The 18098-nt window shown below is 35.5% G+C and overlaps 2 protein-coding genes across 16 annotated transcripts in view; one reads left to right on the plus strand and one right to left on the minus strand.

Moving 5' to 3' along the window:
• LOC145938937 (uncharacterized) overlaps nt 1-11459 on the minus strand; it is a 62866-nt gene extending 51407 nt beyond the window's left edge. For 2 of the 11 annotated variants that reach the window (XM_083042870.1, XM_083042871.1), the window contains exon 1: nt 6038-7585. In XM_083042870.1, coding sequence (XP_082898996.1) covers nt 6038-6345 — 308 coding nt within the window. In that variant the 5' untranslated portion in view covers nt 6346-7585. The other 9 variants (XM_083042863.1, XM_083042864.1, XM_083042861.1 and 6 more) reach the window with 9 other exon arrangements.
• A 25-nt stretch (nt 11460-11484) lies between these two features.
• LOC145938938 (cytochrome b5) lies at nt 11485-18089 on the plus strand. 5 transcript variants are annotated; one of them, XM_083042876.1, is made up of 2 exons: nt 11485-11593; nt 17255-18088. In XM_083042876.1, exon 2 carries the CDS (start codon nt 17280-17282, stop codon nt 17739-17741), a length of 462 nt encoding a protein of 153 aa, XP_082899002.1. In that variant the 5' UTR covers nt 11485-11593; nt 17255-17279; the 3' UTR covers nt 17742-18088. The 5 variants fall into 5 exon arrangements, with proteins under 5 accessions (XP_082899002.1, XP_082899001.1, XP_082899000.1 ...); XM_083042875.1 differs by having other exon boundaries at nt 11490-11660; nt 17255-18087; XM_083042874.1 differs by lacking the exon at nt 11485-11593 and adding an exon at nt 14051-14728 and having other exon boundaries at nt 17255-18086.
• The last annotated feature ends 9 nt before the right edge of the window (nt 18090-18098 follow it).

The following is an 18098-nucleotide window of genomic DNA, read 5'->3' on the forward strand; positions in this document are numbered from 1 at the left end:
AAGCAGTGGTATCAACGCAGAGTACTCGTGCGTACGTAATATACATTTATAAATGTTTTAAAAATATACTTTTATAATATTATAATGCAATATATTATAGTATTAAAGAAAGATAGTAGGTAGGTTAGGTTAATCAAACCGCTTCAATTACGCGATTAAATCAGAACTTTTGCGCTAAATTAATTTTATTTAAAAAATTATTTTGAGTGCAGCAAATATATTTCATTTTTAAAAATTATTTTTATTTTTCTGTTAAATCCAAAAAATAACTTAAAAAGCTCTCATGATAAATCTCTTGAAGGAAAATGCCTAATATTATACTCGAATACCCTTTTCTGTGGATAAATTTATTAAATGAAAAATATATAATAGAAAATATAATAGTAATTAAAAACGAACATTTTTATAGAAATATTTTTCTTACAGTAACGTTAGTTTATCGCATAACAAAAATTTATATTATTTGCAGAAACTATTGCAGTTTACGTTAAATTACAAATCATGTCAATGTAAAAATTGTTTCTACACATTGCCGTTTAATTATAAATGATGTGATTACATTTGACGCTGCGATAACGTTTTCATTATACAGGGTGTTTCCTAAGTAATACAAAGAATTTAAGGAGATATTCCTTGGTTTATTTTATGAAGAAAAGGTTATATAAACATATATCCTAAACTGCTTCCTTTTCAAAATACAAAATGTTAAAGTTATGAAAAAAATATGAAAAATATGGGGCATGGACTGACTAGGCACATCGAATTTTGAAATATAATAAAGAAAACAGAATAAAGCAGGTGTTTATTGATACACGATATTTAATTTTTAAATTACAGTTTTTACAATTGTTAATTTCAATTTTTTAATTTAACTCGAAAATGGTTCATTATTCCAAAAAATACAAGAGGCAATTTTTGTAGAGTTTTAGTTAGAAATTTAAAAAAATTAATAAACTTAAAAAAAACAGTGGCGCACTATTTTTTCCATTAAAAAAACTTAATATGATTATTTATACGTACAGCTCTGGTGGATCTAAAAATGTTTCATCGGTACTGGGTACTAAAATTGATAATTAAGCGGGGGGGGGGGGAGGTTATCTACAAAATTATTTGATTTAATAGTGATAATATTTTCGCAAATAATCGGATTATAATTATTTCTTTTAATTTAGAAGGGGGAGTTAATCTTAACTTCCTCCCCCTCGCCTAGGATCCGCCAGTACAAAGTATAATTAAGTATACTTAATTTAATAAATTTATTAAATTAAATTAAATGAATTAAATTATTAAATTTAATTAAATTAAAAAATAATAGATTTAATAGATTAGATAAAAAAATTAATAGATTTAATTAATTGACATTAAATTATTTTGCATGTAGATATTTTTCAAATAATTTTTATTAAGATAATTTTGCTTAAAGGAAAAACACTTTTAGCAGCATATATGTATATAATATTACCCAGCAAAAGTACACTAAACAAACATTTAAAAAAATAAAGTAGTCAACAATATTTATTCGAATAATAATCTTTCGTTTCATCTTTGAGTATTATAATGATAAAGAACAAAGACATGTCGGAAAATGTTGCTAAGAAAATGTTGTCGAAGATCTTACTTCAACTTATAAAAACGTAATAGCCTAGATGTAGATGGGAGAAGAAGAGGTACTTCTTATCTCGTCTATCTCTCTCAATTTTTCTTTTTTCTTTTTTATATGTCATCTACACCCGATCTATTCCATTTCTCGCAAAAATAAGTAATAAGTAAGAGACTTATTATCAAAGTGTGTTGCCGAGAATGGTCTCAAAAAACTCTTTGTAATTCTCTGTAACTCTATGTAATAGAGTTACAGAGAATTACAACTAGCAGCTACATATTTTTTCTTAAAATTATGTTAAATTATGATGGAGAGAAGGCTCTACTATATTAAAATAAAGGACTGAAAGGAATGGGCTAATAAGAGCCGGTGCGTCGGAAATAAGAACGTAAAAATTCATATACTTATTCTTTATTTCTTATAAGAATGTTTCGGTTCTTTCTTTGGACCAGCTTCAGCTTAACGTGTGATACAGTATGATGTATGATATAATACTCAGTACTCAGTATTATACATACTCACAAGGAAAGGTACCCAACTGTCACTCACGGATTTTAATGAAACTTTGCACACTTGTAAAACTATGCAAAATAATAGACACGTATTTTTTTTTATGTGCGGAGAAGCGATTTTAAGGGCAGACCACAAGTAGTAGGGATAAAACAAAAGAAACAATTAATGAATTAAATTCAATATACTAATTGTTATTGAAGAAACTATTATTGTATGCACTGTTAAATTTAATAAAAATTAATTCCAAATAACTTGTTTAATAAGACACTTCATGTACCTTTAAAAATTGTCGACCAATAATACTACAAATAAGAAAAAATATGATTTTCGCCACAAAGTACTCACAAAGTATGGGCGTTATATTTAATCAGCCATTTTGTATTTTTAAATTATAATGACAGATTCGAATTCTGCGACCCCGCAAACCCCATAATACCTTAGTTTTCAAAAAAATTGTCAAGAATGTATTTATAACGTGAAAACCACCCCATATATACAAGGGGTTGTTTCTGCCCTTAAAATCGCTTCTCCGCACATAAAAAAAAATACGTGTCTATTATTTTGCATAGTTTTACAAGGGTGCAAAGTTTCATTAAAATCCGTGAGTGACAGTTGGGTACCTTTACTTGTTAGTATTATATCATATATCATACTGTATCACACGTTAAGCTGAAGATGGTCCAAAGAAAGGACCGAAACGTTCTTAAGAAATAAAGAATAAGTATACGAATTTTTGCGTTCTTATTTCCGACGCACCGGCTCTTATTAGCCCATTTCTTTTAATTCTTTATTTTAAAACTATGTGTTTTCTTTACACCAATTGATTTCTCTCATTATTCTGTGCATGAAACTATTGAGGTAAGATCATTGAAAAATTAATATTTTACAAGATATTTTTTAGTTTATGTAAAATTATGTCATATTAAAGTACAAAATATCTCGTAAACCATAAACCACTTTTTGGTCATCCTACCTTTATAAATTTTTATGCCATATATTGCAAGTAATTAATTTATATATAAAAAATGATAGTGATTCCATTAAAAAAAATAAAGTTTACCTTGAAATGGGACCCTTTGGACTTCGATTCAAGATTAAATAAAGATCATCATCAGATGACCCTCTCAACACTTTTACTTGAAACATTTTTTAAAATAACGCAAAGTTTCTGAAATATTTGTGTGGATCTTTTAAATTGAGGCACCCAATATACACAGGGTGTTCTGGAAACCGACAAATTGCGAAAGTATATTCTATAAGTGGAAATAAGAAATAAATGTTATATGAAGTTTGACTAGAAATGTTTTATTGCAAAGTTTAGATTCAAAAACTTTGCACTAATCTTGTATAAAATTGGATCTTGATAAAAACAGCTGCTTTTCTCATATATTAGGTGTTTGCAAAAATTCGTAAGGTTACAAATAAATGGCGCGTTAGATTAGATTGCAGTCACTTAATAATTATTTTCTTTTAAGTTGCTTTCTTGTTTTTAAATGTTGACCATATTTAATCAGAATTGATGGCTGATAAATCATAATTTCGAATATAACTTCATATTTAACGCGATTGAAAATGGAATTATCCTACACTCCATAATAAAACCAAATCGCATGTTGCTGTTGCAACTAAAGAGACGTTGTTCGAATTGGATTGGGAAGTTCTACCAGCATACTCTCCAGACATCGCTCCAACTGATTTTTATCTATTTAAATCGATGCAACACGGTCTATCCAATACACGATTTCAAAATGCTAAAAAAGTGCAAAAATGGTCGAGCAATGGATTGCTTCAAAAGATGAGTCATTTTATCGACGTGGGATTGAATTATTGCCCGAAAAGTGACAAAAAGTTGTCAATAGAAACGGCCAATGTTTTGATTAAAATATTATATGTTGTTTTATTTGTTATTAATAAATAAAAATTGTCAAATTATACGAATTTTTGCAAACTCCTAATATTATAGCTTATAACCTGTTGAACAAAAAATGTAATAAGTTCAAAGATAAATAATTGACAATTACTGCAATGGTTTATAGTCGGTCAAACACGAAAAATTCGGGTTCTGAGTTGTTTGATTGGCTGTAGCTCAATAACTGTTCATTATTTAACTTTGAGGCTATTACATCTTTTGTTCAGCAAGTTATAAGCTACGACATATAAGAAAACCAGCTGATTAAACCTTAATTTAATTTTACATAGGATTAGTGCAGGGTTCTGTGTACTGCAATAAGTTCCGCATTACATTGGTATCAAGCTTGTATTGTCGCGCAGGACGACATTTTGAAATGTGTTACTAAATCTTTCCATTAGTATTCTGTGCAATGGAAAATTCGTTGTTGCCTATTTCATGTTTTAATATTTGTTTATAATAAAGCATTTCTAGTCAAACTTCATGTAACATTTTTTACTTATTTTCACTTGTAGAATATACTCTCGCAATTTGTCGGTTAAACCGGGACACTCTGTATATTGAAAATAGTTACTTAATATCAAGCAGGTTGACGGAACATTTTGTAATATGAATGTCATAACTAGCAAAATTATTAATAAAATTATTCATAATTATTATATTTCTATTATTCTTATATAAAATAACGTCTATAACATTATACAATTTAGAAACTCTAAAAGCGATCATTAGATCTCTTTCAGATCTCTTTTTCGTGCCACGCGCACATTTGAATACTATATAATTTACTCTTAATTGACGCATATTATTTATGTGATATATCTTCTCATAAAACTGAAAAAATAAATCTTGAAGAGTAAATAATTATTTTAACTTGTGTTCATGTTATAGAGTGTTATAAAGTGTTTTAGCGTGTTCTTTTTATAATTAATGTCAATGGTGAATTTTTTCTTAGCTAATGAGAAATAAAAATAAAAAAGCGCCCGAATGCGCAATCAGTCAATAAATTAAAAATATTAACACATATTGCCATTATTTTTTTTCATCGAAGAAAAGGACATGGAATATTTTTCGTTCAGTCGAACGTCATCATTATACTGATACGTTTAATTGTATTTGATATTGCATTTTAACTCAAGATTCAAAAGAAATGTTAACACTAATCATATCATTTTTCATGGAAACTAGGGGACATACCTCTATTGCAAGAACAAAAGATTAAATTAAATTAATTTTTTTAATTAAAAGATATAGAGAATCTCTTTATTTTCGGCACAAAGATGCATTATCTTCGAAAATTTCAATCATTATCCCCGATTAACTAGATCCTTGAACTTGTACTAGATCCTGAAGTGAATCTTAGTGATCCGGTCCTCGTTGTCCTTGCGCTCGGTGACCTAGTTTCGCAGGATCGGGAGATACCCTCCCCGGTATATACCGGGATACCGTGTCAAGGTCCGCCATTCGCTCATCTCGTGTTATGCGACGCCACGAGTCACGTGAATTCGGCACGAAACCGTCAATGAAATGTCTAATCGAAACTCATCGGAAAAAATATTTTTTACAGCTATCAAAGACACAAGTTTCTCCAAATACAGCTTTGTTAGACTTGAATTACTTACACATCGTATTGTGTTCAGTACTCGTTTGCCTTACTCGACGCGAACATTAATGCTGTTAACGCCCGGTGGCAGTATAATGTATAATATCGGATAATCAGCTATGCGGAAAAGCATACACTCGTCACGGCGTAAGCGAGCTTAGCTTTAATCCTTCTTAATTAAATTCAAAGGAGCAGCATTGAACTAATCGCCACATCCCGAGAGTGCGCCAACGCGAAGGGAATATAAGATTAATTTGCTTCGCAAGTAAAAAAAAACCACACAATTAAACTATACCGATTCGGTAGATTGTAACATACAGAAAATTGAAAACATTGATAAAAAAGTGCAAACTATCCCTTAACAGACAGTGTTACGCTCAACAGATAGTCTGTATCAACGATAGTTGCTCACCTAGGCCATGTATAAACACCAGATACTTCAAAGCCGAAATGCCAGCTGCCGGAGTAGGCGCCCTGACCTTTAGGTCCGGTGCATACACCGTGTCCATGGGCCTTTCCATCCTCCCAGCCGCCGCAATAGGTCCCGCCGTCGTCAAAGTCGAATCTGCCTCCGTTAACCTGCATACGATTCGACGCCACGGTGGCGGTACCGGTCGCGCCAGGTTGTGCCGGACTTATGCCACCTGTTTGCGACAATTGAGTGCCCCCCGCTACCCCATTCGGCGCCCCTTGCTGGCCGGAGTGTGATTGTTGCTGCATCTCTCGCGGCTATCGCAGGCACTGTCGTTCGATTTTCTGATCTCCTTATTCTGGTCTCCTTGAACCTGTCTTCGTCTCGATTACGATCGCTGTCGCAATCGTTTTGATTGCGCTTTTGGTCTTTCGTCAGCAACGTCTGCACGTGCCTCGTTTTGGATATCGTTCCATTCTCCTCCCTGTTGCCTTTTCACGTGCGTCTTCACCGGATCTCTATAATAACACCGCAGAATTTTACCGTAGAGCGTTGATTCGTCGTAACAGTGGGACGTATCTATTGTCGATGTCGTTACGGGAGAAACGTGACGGAACACAAATGGTACATATGTTGCCGAAACTACTATCTTTTAGCTCAGAAGATTGCGGAGACGCGACAACCACGCGTCAACCCTGGACCACGAACTCAAGCCCCACGAATTCTCAAGGCTTGCCTGTCATCGCGACGCAACCCGCAAAAGAGAAGCCGGACGTGAGAAAAGAATCAGTGAGCCTCGCCGGGCCGGGTTTAATTTTAGTTCGACTTCGAGGAACCGAACATGCGAGCGCGAATCTACGTCTCCCGATCGCGAACGCGAAACGTTTCTCGCTCTCTTCCGGTGCCGGGAGATTATACGCAAGAATAGTCGCGGCTTTGGAATTGATACATTCTCTTAAGCACTTTTTATCCATTCTCTTTTGTTCTCATCCTCAATCGCACATCAACCGCCGCCACCTCACAGGACGTCTCCGATCACCTCGTTCGTTCTACTACCGTTCCGGTCTCCTTCTTACTTACTCGCGCACACACACTTACACACGCATACAACACTTACGCACAACACTCGCACATACACACGCACGTGTCGTCTCGCAGCCGCCTGCGATTATAGATCAACGGGAGTCGAATCTCGCTGAGGGTTCTAAAAAAATCACGCATCCAGCATCTGTGGACTATACTGGCACTCGAGAGCTTTAGAGCTATGGTGACCATTAGAAGATGTCGCTCTGAAGTCCGAGAAAATTCGCCGAAAATTGTGCGCTAGATTACGTTTTCTTTTGAAACTGTCGAAATTAGACAACGAGCTCAACGGAGCCGCGTTTTCGTTATTCGTCTGACGCCGTTACGCAACACTTCTATAAGCATCCGTGATCCGCTCGGAATGTGGTTCTCTCTCTCTCTTTCTCTCTCTTTCTCTCTCTCTCTCTCTCTCTCTCTCTCTCTCTCTCTCTCTCTCTCTCTTTCTCTCTCTCTCTCTCTCTCCCTCTCTTTCTTTCTCTCTTTCTTACTCGATCTCTCTTTTTTTCTTTTATCTTCGTCTCGTTTGCGTCTTTTATCGTTTAATCTCTCATTCCTTGACTCTTTATTCGAAAGTTTTCTCTTTCAATTTGACGTTTTCTTTGGAAAATAAAGATCCGATAGAATTCTCTGATGAGTCATCCACACGATCTATCTACAGTAGATCGGTCGATGACTAAGATGACACAGGACTGATCTCACGGCGAAATCTCGACGAACACTGAGTTTATACCTCGAGCGGATTGCAAAGTGGATGTAAGACGAAGAGGAAAGCAGAACGATGCCGAACACTCTATGTATACACATGAGTACGCAACACACACATCCACACACGCGCGCGCGCGCACAGAGAAAGAGAGAGAAAAAGAGAGAGAAATAGAGAGAGGGGGTGGGGGTGGGAAAGGGAAAGCAGACACACGTGGACACACGCGCGGACGCTCTTTCTTCGCGTGGACGGCGATAAACGCCGTTCTAGCTCAGTGCGCAACATCGGTAGCGGCAACATCTACATCAGCATTCGCACACGGGCACACAATCAGTTGCATTGCCGAACATACGTTGCCGTTTGTCCGTCTGTTCGCCTTGCGCGTATAGGACGGTGCCGCGCGCCTCTCAGCTCTAGCCGCGAGTTCGGCTAGCTGGCTAGGAGCTTCTATTTTTACCATGGAGTAGCAAATTGTTCCTTACACGAGGCGGCAGTGCGGCAGCTGCGGCAGCAGCAGCAGCAGCAGCGGCGGCGGCAGCAGCTCTGTCGACTCGAATCGTTCGCCAACGCGACTGAATTCGGACAATTTATAAATAGTAGGAGTTCTTGCACGCGCGCGCCGCGCGAACAATCATCGAGGTTTCGCGGGAGATGCGCGATGAGAGTGATTCAAAGTGCTCCGAGATGACTTGCTAACCGGGCCTCGGCACTACTGATAATATTGCTTAAGGCGCCAAAGGTTCAACAAACAATGACGATTGAAAAGTCGATCGGTACAGTTTGTATTTCGTTCGTCGCGAGAAGACTATCTTGTAGCGAAAGAGATGAAGAAGGGGAGACACAGTATCAAAATTTAAAACATTTTAAAATAAGAAGATGAATTAAACATACGTGCGAATGTGATAAAGCTAAGAAGTTAATTATGATACAAATATGTACCATTTTTTGCCCCAATCATTGTAACTAACTTTTCACGTTTTGGTAGTGCAATTTAAGGGAAAATAACAGAACACAATCGTTGGTGATTGGCAAAAAAGATTTAAAAAAAAGGTAGAAGCTGGTGCATCTGGCCGCGCGAATATTATGTCTAATGTCTATAAACTGTGTCTCAGTGAGGCTGCATTTTTAATGAAGCCGGGGTGATATCGGACAGTTACTCCCCCGCGAACGCGAGATAAGAACTAGGCTTCGATAACTGAGCGTGGGAAGGGAAAAGGGGGTTGTTCCAACTTACGTTGGAGAAACGAGGCGAGTCAAAGTCGATGATCCGTACAAGTTTGACGTCGGATCACGGGGTATGCTACGCTCTATTGATGACAAAACGAAGCCGGGACGAGACGGGATTATTTACCGACGCGTGCAACATTCTCTTTTTTTTTATAACATAAATCAATTAATCGATGCTTTTGCTATTAATAATGACGCTAACGAAAAGTGACGGCCGAGCTGCACTTAGGTTGGTTGCGTGACGAGAAAAAAAAAGAACCGGCATCCGCTTGCTTGAGCTATCGTTACACTTTGCACGGATCTGTTGCCCGAAAAGGTGACCAGAAATGTGCCAACGGAGCTCAGTCTCGGCACAATCTGTCGTTTATCATCCGTGGCGGCGCGTGTCGACGCGTACAAAACTCGGAGTCGGAATTCAGGATTGAACGGCGAGACCGAATAGTAGACGCAGGGTGCACGAAAGAGCCTACAAGTACAAGTTGATTGTCGTTGATTCTAGTCAGTGTCAACAACGAAATGAATTTGACAATTATTTTCTATCACGATGCTGGCTATTTAATCAATTAATTAATCGCGTGATGAGAGATGAGTCGAGAAAAAAATACTTGACGATTTAATAAACGATAAATGCACACACAAACCTTGACAATTCTATTTTTCCCTATTCCCTACTCCTTTCCATGAAATAACGATGTTGATTAACAATATTTCGCAATTATGTGTCCATTGAGATTATGCACATTTCATGCGAATATAACAAGATTCAAGGTGATTGAGGAATCTCGTCGAAAGAGAGCAGAGACGTGTCTAGATTCAATCAGCTCCTCTGTCGGCGGTCGAGGAAGCAGATCTTTTTAATTTCACGATTTTTTTTCCCTTTACTTTCGCACGTTTACTCTGAATGCAATTTCATAGATGGTCCATTTCCCGGTAAAAAAGGACACAAGATTAGATCAGGGGAAAAGGCGGAATATATAGAGAAATGAAGAAATAGTTATTTCTAAAAATTATTCAGAGCTATGGATAATTATCTCTCGTGACATTCTACAGGCAACGTATGCACAAATTCGAATTTCGCAAAAAATTGAAATGTAACATTCTCTACGTACGTCAAGGACGAATACTTTGACGGATCGAACATAGTCGAGAGACACTTGCTCACCAATTTACAAAGCGTTAAAAACTCATCGCTAGATAATTACATACATCTTGATAGATATACGCAATTAATTCACTTTTATCACACCAACACTCGATAGGTGGAAAAGGCAAAATCAATGCGGGGAATGTGCAAGAAATCGGTTCATGCAATCTCGCGAACAGGATCGCCGAATTGGAACGATGATTGACGAGGCGATTCGTTCGTGGCGAAATCGCCTCGGCGAAAATCTGCACGCGACGAATAAGACGCATATGACCGCACAGCTTCGGGCTCGAGCACACTTCCGGGCGATCGATCCGGCTCGGCTCGGAGTAACACGTGCAGCGCCGGTGGCGCGGCGTCGTCGTCTCTCGCACCCTCGCCTCGTCTGTTTATTCAAAATCCCTCCCGGACACACACACGTGCACTCTCGGATAGGATGCAAGCGCATCCACCTGCACGCGAATCGTCGTTACCGAAGGGCGGATCGTCAGGCGTCGCGTGCCTCGCCGGTTCCTCGCGTTAGACAAATGTCTTCTCACGCGGTATAGTGTAGCGGCGCACGCAAGTGTGCATCCCTGTATATACCTAATATGTGTCACGAGGCCACAACATTTTCTACATGTAACGTACATGCGCCGTGCTACATTCCCTCGTTCTGCCCGCACGTTTTGCGCTTTTAGACGAAGGTACGACGAGCTTTCGGCACATCTTGTTGATCATCGAACGCGTTCGCGGTCGATCGCTCTGATGCTCTTTGCGCACATTCTTGTATTCGCGATGGCGTTTTAATAATACGTTGCATCGACTTTTTATTCCGAATTCTGCGAGGCGTCGGCTTCGTCGTATACGTGTTTCTGAGATGAAATTTTTATCGATATGTGTATGCATGAGAACACGGTTCGATTATATGATGATTCTTCGGCGTTTGGACGCGCGTGGATGTCGTCCAAGAAAAGAAAAGTTAAAACGAGCTGGTACGAACGAGAGAACTGTCTGCGACCGGTCCGAGCCTCCCCTACGACGACAACCACTTTTGTTCGTGCGCGTTCACATGAGAATATACCGTTGCTATCGTCGTCGTCGGGTTTTGTCGTTGTTATTCACCTATTTTGTCGCAGATATGCCAGAGATCTCTTTTTTTCAACGCACGCTCGTTTTCCGTGCTGCTCACGGAAATGTGCGTGAGGTCAGGGTAGCATGATTACGACTATCAGACTCGCAGTGCGCCATCGCCGGCGATGACCGCACCGTCATCGTCACTGGTCACTGTCGCCGCCGCCGCTGCTGTTGCCGTCGCCGTCGCAGTCGCCGCCGCCGGCGCCGCCATCGACGTCGTCGTCAAAGTCGCTGCGGCAGCGTCGCGGCGTTGTTACGTGGCGCAACATTGTCCCGGTTGGCGGTAATATGTGTACAGTGTACATGCGCAACGACACGGCAGTTGGACGAGTAGAATTGACAAATTTATGGTCGGCCAATAATCTCTGTTATGTAGTCCGTCCAACAAGAGAACATGCATCGGTCTCCGCATAAATGGGCAAAATAAGGATACTGGCGGTCCAATCCAGGCACTGACAAGTTAAATAAGCAGTAAAGGAGGAGACCATGGGCGAAAATCTGCTCGAAACGGATGTATTTTCGTTCGATCCGATGCACGTTCTCTCATTGAACGGATTATAGCTTTTTCTTTTTCTCTTATCGATGAGAAACAAATATTTTCGAAAAAACTCACTTTTGTTTTGACAGTAGCACAATTCGCTGCATTTTCCACTATATCGACAACTGGTCAAACAAATAATCACGCTTTTTATTTTTTGATTTAAATATTTTCTCCTTTATCTATAAATTATAGATATAATCAAGTTTTTGTTTTTCGAAATTCTAGTAATTTTAATTTTTCAAAAAGTGTGTATGGGTCGCGTGTATGTGTGTGTGTGTGTGTTGCTGATATTGAAGAGTTCAAGTGTATCAAGAAATCTTTTTTTCTTCTTCCATTGCAGGCTTATTAGTGTTCCTTCTAAAAACACATTAGATCATTGTTTCTTTGGGCGATCGAGGCTTTTTCTTTCCATTGAAAAATTATCACAATCCGTTCTCAACTTGTTCTCTTCTATCTTTGAAATATGTATAATTTCATTCTTCTCTGCGTTCATTTGTATTTATACATTTATTTTTTTAGATATTACACTATTACATATGTGAAATAAGATTATGCATATTCTCATTATTATTTTTATAATATTTTTCTACAAATCTCTCAATTTGATTGCTTCTAATAATTATCTTGTTTGTATCAATCAAGAAGTAATATAAAAAAGTGTGCAAATTAGAAACTTACCTTCTCACTATTCTATTTCTTTATTAAGCTTCTCTTATGAGCAAGCTGGTTTTTTAATTTTGGCTTCCTCATAGAGGAAGCAATGTGTAAGTTTCCAATTTGCACACTTTTTTCACATAAAATAACATTTTTTGTCACGTAAATGTATGTGTATGCGTGTATGTATCTACTTTTGTATGTCTTTTCGTATGTTTCTTTCGTAAAATTCGAAGATTTACATTTTTTGAAAAATTCTAAATTTTATAAAAAATAAATTTTTTCACAGATTCTCGTAAAATTCAATACCAAATAGGATAATAACACCAATAGTCGGACACTACTCAGTATTCGGACATGTAACATATTTAATTACAGTATTAATTTCAAATTAAATAATCGTGCAATTAAATATCCATATAAGTTTTCGTTCTTTCGTTTTCACTTACAATGAAACTATTTTTCATCAATATTAACTGTCTTTTATCATTATTTTAATGACGCCCGATTACTGGTAAATTAGTCAAAAATTGAACATTTTATTGTATTTTAATATAATAAATAAAAATTTTATTAACAATTTTACACTAAAAAAATTGTTGAAGATCAAAGAACATAATGAAATAATTTTCGAAAAACCGAATAACTTAATAATTAGTAAAAAAAATTGATTAAATATTATACACTCTTAAGTGTGCGACTATTGGTGTCATTACCCTATACTTAATGCTACTGTATTCATGTAAACAAATTTAGTTTAATATCTCAAAATTTACGGAAGTTAGAGCAACCACATACATTTCTCAAAAAAGTTTCATAAAAATTAAAAAAAAAAAAAATGAATTTATGTAAAAATATTTAGCTCAATATCTCAAAATTTGCGAAAATTAAAAAATGCACATTTCTTAAAAATTCAAAATTTCATAAAAAATGAATCCTTTCACCGATTCTCGCTAAACTCAATACCAACCATTCTTTAATGATATTTTCTCTATTCATGTAAAAAAATATACCCCGATGTGTCAAAATTTATGGAAGTTAGAGGAACCACAGATATTTTTTGAAAAATTAAAATTGCAATAAAATTTAAAATACTGTATGAATTTTTATAAAAGTGACAGTAAATAAAAATGTTGTACTACACTACTTTACTTGTATCCCAAATTGGAGTGCTAAAATAGTTCTTGAGACGTTTAAATTTTCGGAAAAATAGGTGGACACATACATATACACACCCACATACAGACATTTAAAAAAAAGTGATTTTTCGATGTTTTGAAACATTTTGAATACATTGGCATAAAAATCTAAAAAAAAATTTTTTTACGAAAAATAAAGCTTTCTTTATGAGGAAGCAAAAAAATTAAAAAGTTAAAGTAATATATACACAATTTGAAAATAAGTTCAAGATAATTATATATTGTTACTTATACATATAATATCATATTATACAATACTGTAGTGAATATTGTAGTGAATATTATAATAATTTATTAAGTTTTTTCTTGTGCGCGATTTGCTTGTACATTTTGTATCATTTATTTTTCCTTTGAGATAGATAAGAAAATGTGTGTATCTGTATGTGATATGTATACATTATTAGATGATATTTATTTATTAAAATTAAACATAAATATACATGATTTCCATTGTTTGATAAGCGAACTTATGCGCATATTCTCGGGTCAAGAGTGAAACAATCAAATGACTCAACCAACTCACTGCATTACGAGCGTCTGATATCAACAAGCGCTGATAATGATTAAGTAATAGCGCAATCGCGATCGTCATATATTATTTATGTAAACTGTAACTGTTATGTAAGTGTTATGTAAGTGTAAACTGTAGAATCCGAGAGATATCGAGTTTGAGAGTTTGTCATCGCAAGAGAGAGTATAGGCATCATCTTGAAAAAAAATGCGCTCTTTTAGTCGCTTTTCTTCATACCTTAGTTTAGTGTACAAAAGTGTGATGTGTGTCCAAATGACTATAGCTATAGCTATCTTTGCGCGTCGCGAAGAAAAGTAAAATTGCAGACAAACATAATTGTCAATTAGTAGAGTGCCGTGTCACAGAGTCATACGAGAGAGCGCCGACGCGTCAAAATCTTTTTCCGAATTGCAATTGGTGCGAACAAGCTGCGATTCAGCTATTTGAAATTTTTACGAGAGATTAACTTTACAAAAATTGATAAAAAGAGGAAAATCGAAACAGTTTTATATGGTAAGATTTACAAAGTACAAAGTATATCACACCTTCTTCTCTTTTTTTCCTTCTCTTCTCTGACGATTGTAAGTACCCCGCACTAATCTCATGTGAAATGGATTTCGGTTAAATTAGCTAGTTTTTTCATATATTGTAGCTTAAGACCTGCTGAACAAAAGATACAATAGTCTCAAAGCTAAATAATGGATAATTATTCAGTTACAGCCAGTCAAACAGCTCGCAAAACCCGAGTTTTTCATGTTTGACTGATTGTAAGTCAATAACTATCTATTATTTAGCTTTGAGTCTATTACATTTTTTGTTTAATAGATCATAAGCTACAACATATAAAAAAAACCCCCAGCTATTTTATATAAGGGATTCAATTTCATCTAGAATTTCATATAATTTCAAAAATTCCTCACTAATGTTATATAAAATTGAATCTTAGTATAAAATCTGCTGGTTTTCTCATATGTTGTAGCTTATGACCTGCTGAACAAAAAATAGGCTCAAAGCTAAATAATAGATAGTTACTGATTTACAGCCAGTCAAACACGAAAAATAGTCAAACTTAGTCAAATTCTGCGAGTTCTTCGACTGGCTCGGTAACTGTTCATTATTTAGCGTTGAAGCTATTACATCTTTTGTTTAGCAGATCATAAACTACACATATAAAAAAATCAGCTGATGTAACCGAAATCTATTTTACATCAGATTAATGCGGGATACTTTATTAACCTGCTTTATTAATTTATGCTTTATTAATGTGTGTGTGCATTTTTATTTGGATTGTTTTGATTGTTTTTGATTAAGTGATCATTAGCGAAGTTTCAACCGGGAAGAGAAAAAGTGATTTTTTAAATTCAATCCCAACCGGTTCGAGCAACTAAAATTATGTTCGTGTTTTGTACAAACCACACGTTCGTTTACCGCGACAGTGCGTGACCAAGGAGATACCGCGTGTATGCGCACGCATTAGGTTTCAACCGGTAATAAAATTACTTTCTTTTTTCAAAGGAATTGATTTCTGTAGTACTAGGGTACTCAGTACGCTATACGATGTCTCTTGACAGACAACGCTTTCGGCAGAAACGTTCGCTATTGTAGGTGGATTTGACATAACATATCTATCTCGGATTATTATCGTGTTCGGGATTGTTTAACGATTGTGCGTCACAAATTGATCGGCTTATACAATCCCGTTTCTTTTGCAATCAAGATAATATTTCCAATGTGTTCGCATTTGTGTTTTTTTCATTAGTCAATTCTACAAAATGATCGATAATCAACGGGGTATACGTTGCTCACAATTTTCCGCTATTGCAAATATCAACTTATCACAGCGTGTCGTTACATTCTATCTCTCACTATATAATTTTTTATTTTAAATCCAATCATCACATTGAGATTTTAAAAAAGAAATCGAATAAATTTTGTGCTCTTTGTCGCCTAATTAATTGTTTGAACTGCAGCAAACGCAACAATTAAGTGACAAACTAATTTATTTAAACAGTGTTTAAAAAGTGATTATATACGATATGATAGAAAGACATTGTATATAAGAAAATTTAATAATTTACCTTATCTAGTTATAGGTATATGGTTGTAGTATGTGTTTTATAATCATATTTGCTTCTTACAAGGGACATGTCACAACTGTTCGGAACCGATTTGATTCTTCTTCAAATATGTTGTTAAATACACAAATCTAAAAGACACGTATTTTTTTATATGTGCGGATATTAAGTTTTAAGGGGTGGAACACCCCTTTAAAGAAAAACGGTATTTTTCTTTAGGATCGAATATCTGGTAAACTATAAGAGGTAGAAAAAAAAGACGTACAACAAATTTTAATGGCTTGAAGAGTACTTTAAAGTTATATGAACAAAATTTTTTTATTTTGAAAAAAAAATTAAGTGATGGGGGTATTTAAAAAAAAGTAAAAATAAAAAAATTTTGTTCATATAACTTTAAAGTACTCTTCAAGCCATTAAAATTTGTTGTACGTCTTTTTTTTCTACCTCATAGTTTACCAGATATTCGATCCTAAAGAAAAATACCGTTTTTCTTTAAAGGGGTGTTTCACCCCTTAAAACTCAATATCCGCACATATAAAAAAATACGTGTCTTTTAGATTTGTGTATTTAACAACATATTTGAAGAAGAATCAAATCGGTTCCGGACAGTTGTGACATGTCCCTTGTTAGTTTTATACGCACAAACGAATCTTGGTTATATAATGCTATGAATGTTTTGATTAAATAAATTGATGATTTCACGTTATCTTGTGAACTCAAGATATTAGTTTATCAATAAAGATTTCTAGTAACTATATATTATACATATATACATATAGTTAAAATAGCTACTACATGCATGATTGATTTATAAGTTTACGAAATACATTCTTTTGGATAGCTTAAGCGCATTTTTGCACACGTGTAAAAATAAGAGAATGATATTTCGAATTTTTAGCTCTCACAACATTAAATTTTATTAAGTATTATCAAGGCAACTTATATAGTCTTGATCGTGTTGCAGAGGAAATGCTTTTACCCGCAGCAGCATGGATCTTCTAAGTCTGAATTTTCGCTCTTTCGAATTGGAGGATATGAAACCGTCGAGCAAGGAAAGCTTGCTGCAAGTCGAGCGTGACAATTTCATGGAGAAAAACGACGACATCAAAGAACGAAGACGCAAGGCAAACTTAGGCAACGAAAAATCGCACGACGAACTTCGAACGATCCATTTAGATGAAGTTGCTTGGCACGATGCATCTGACAACTGTTGGCTGGTGATTTACGATTATGTATACGATTGCACGGAATTTCTAAAGAATCATCCGGGCGGTCAAGATGTCCTTTTGGAATATGCTGGACGAGACGCGACTTTGGCGTTTATCGGCACCGGACATTCCGACATCGCAAGAACAATCTTAGACCGATATAAAATCGGTGAACTTCCGCCAGAGGAGAGGATTTTTCGTGTTCCCGACGGCATTAAGATATGTGAATTTTCATCTATTTGAAATTATTGAATTATCGTTATCATAATCATGATAACATTTTATGTATTTAGTTTAATATACTAATTAGACATTCTATTTTGGGGACAAAAATTGGTGTATCTAATATTTTTCTAAAATTAAACACAATAAAAATAAAAATACTTGACATAGATATGACACTTGATCATGTCTTGAAATATCTCCATTGCTATTGATGATAAATGTATAGGGAAGTAACAAAATGTTTAACAAAATATATCACAGACGGAAATTATATGTATAGATACACAATATGTTATTTGATATCAATATATAAAAAAAAAATTTTTTTTAAATACAATTATTTCGAAACATTATATATATATATATATATATATA

The sequence above is a fragment of the Prenolepis imparis genome, unplaced genomic scaffold (assembly GCF_030444845.1).
Source record: "Prenolepis imparis isolate NDT839.2.m4 unplaced genomic scaffold, iyPreImpa1.0 SCAF_7, whole genome shotgun sequence".
In the NCBI taxonomy this organism is placed as follows: domain Eukaryota; kingdom Metazoa; phylum Arthropoda; class Insecta; order Hymenoptera; family Formicidae; genus Prenolepis; species Prenolepis imparis.

What these genes read in the sequence shown, in the direction of transcription:
- LOC145938938 (XM_083042873.1), top strand. Translation starts at nt 15,773, where the DNA reads ATGTCTCTTGACAGACAACGCTTTCGGCAGAAACGTTCGCTATT. An exon ending in CGGCAGAAACGTTCGCTATT is followed by an intron (nt 15,817 to 17,254) that starts GTAGGTGGATTT and finishes ATCGTGTTGCAG; the next exon opens with AGGAAATGCTTTTACCCGCA.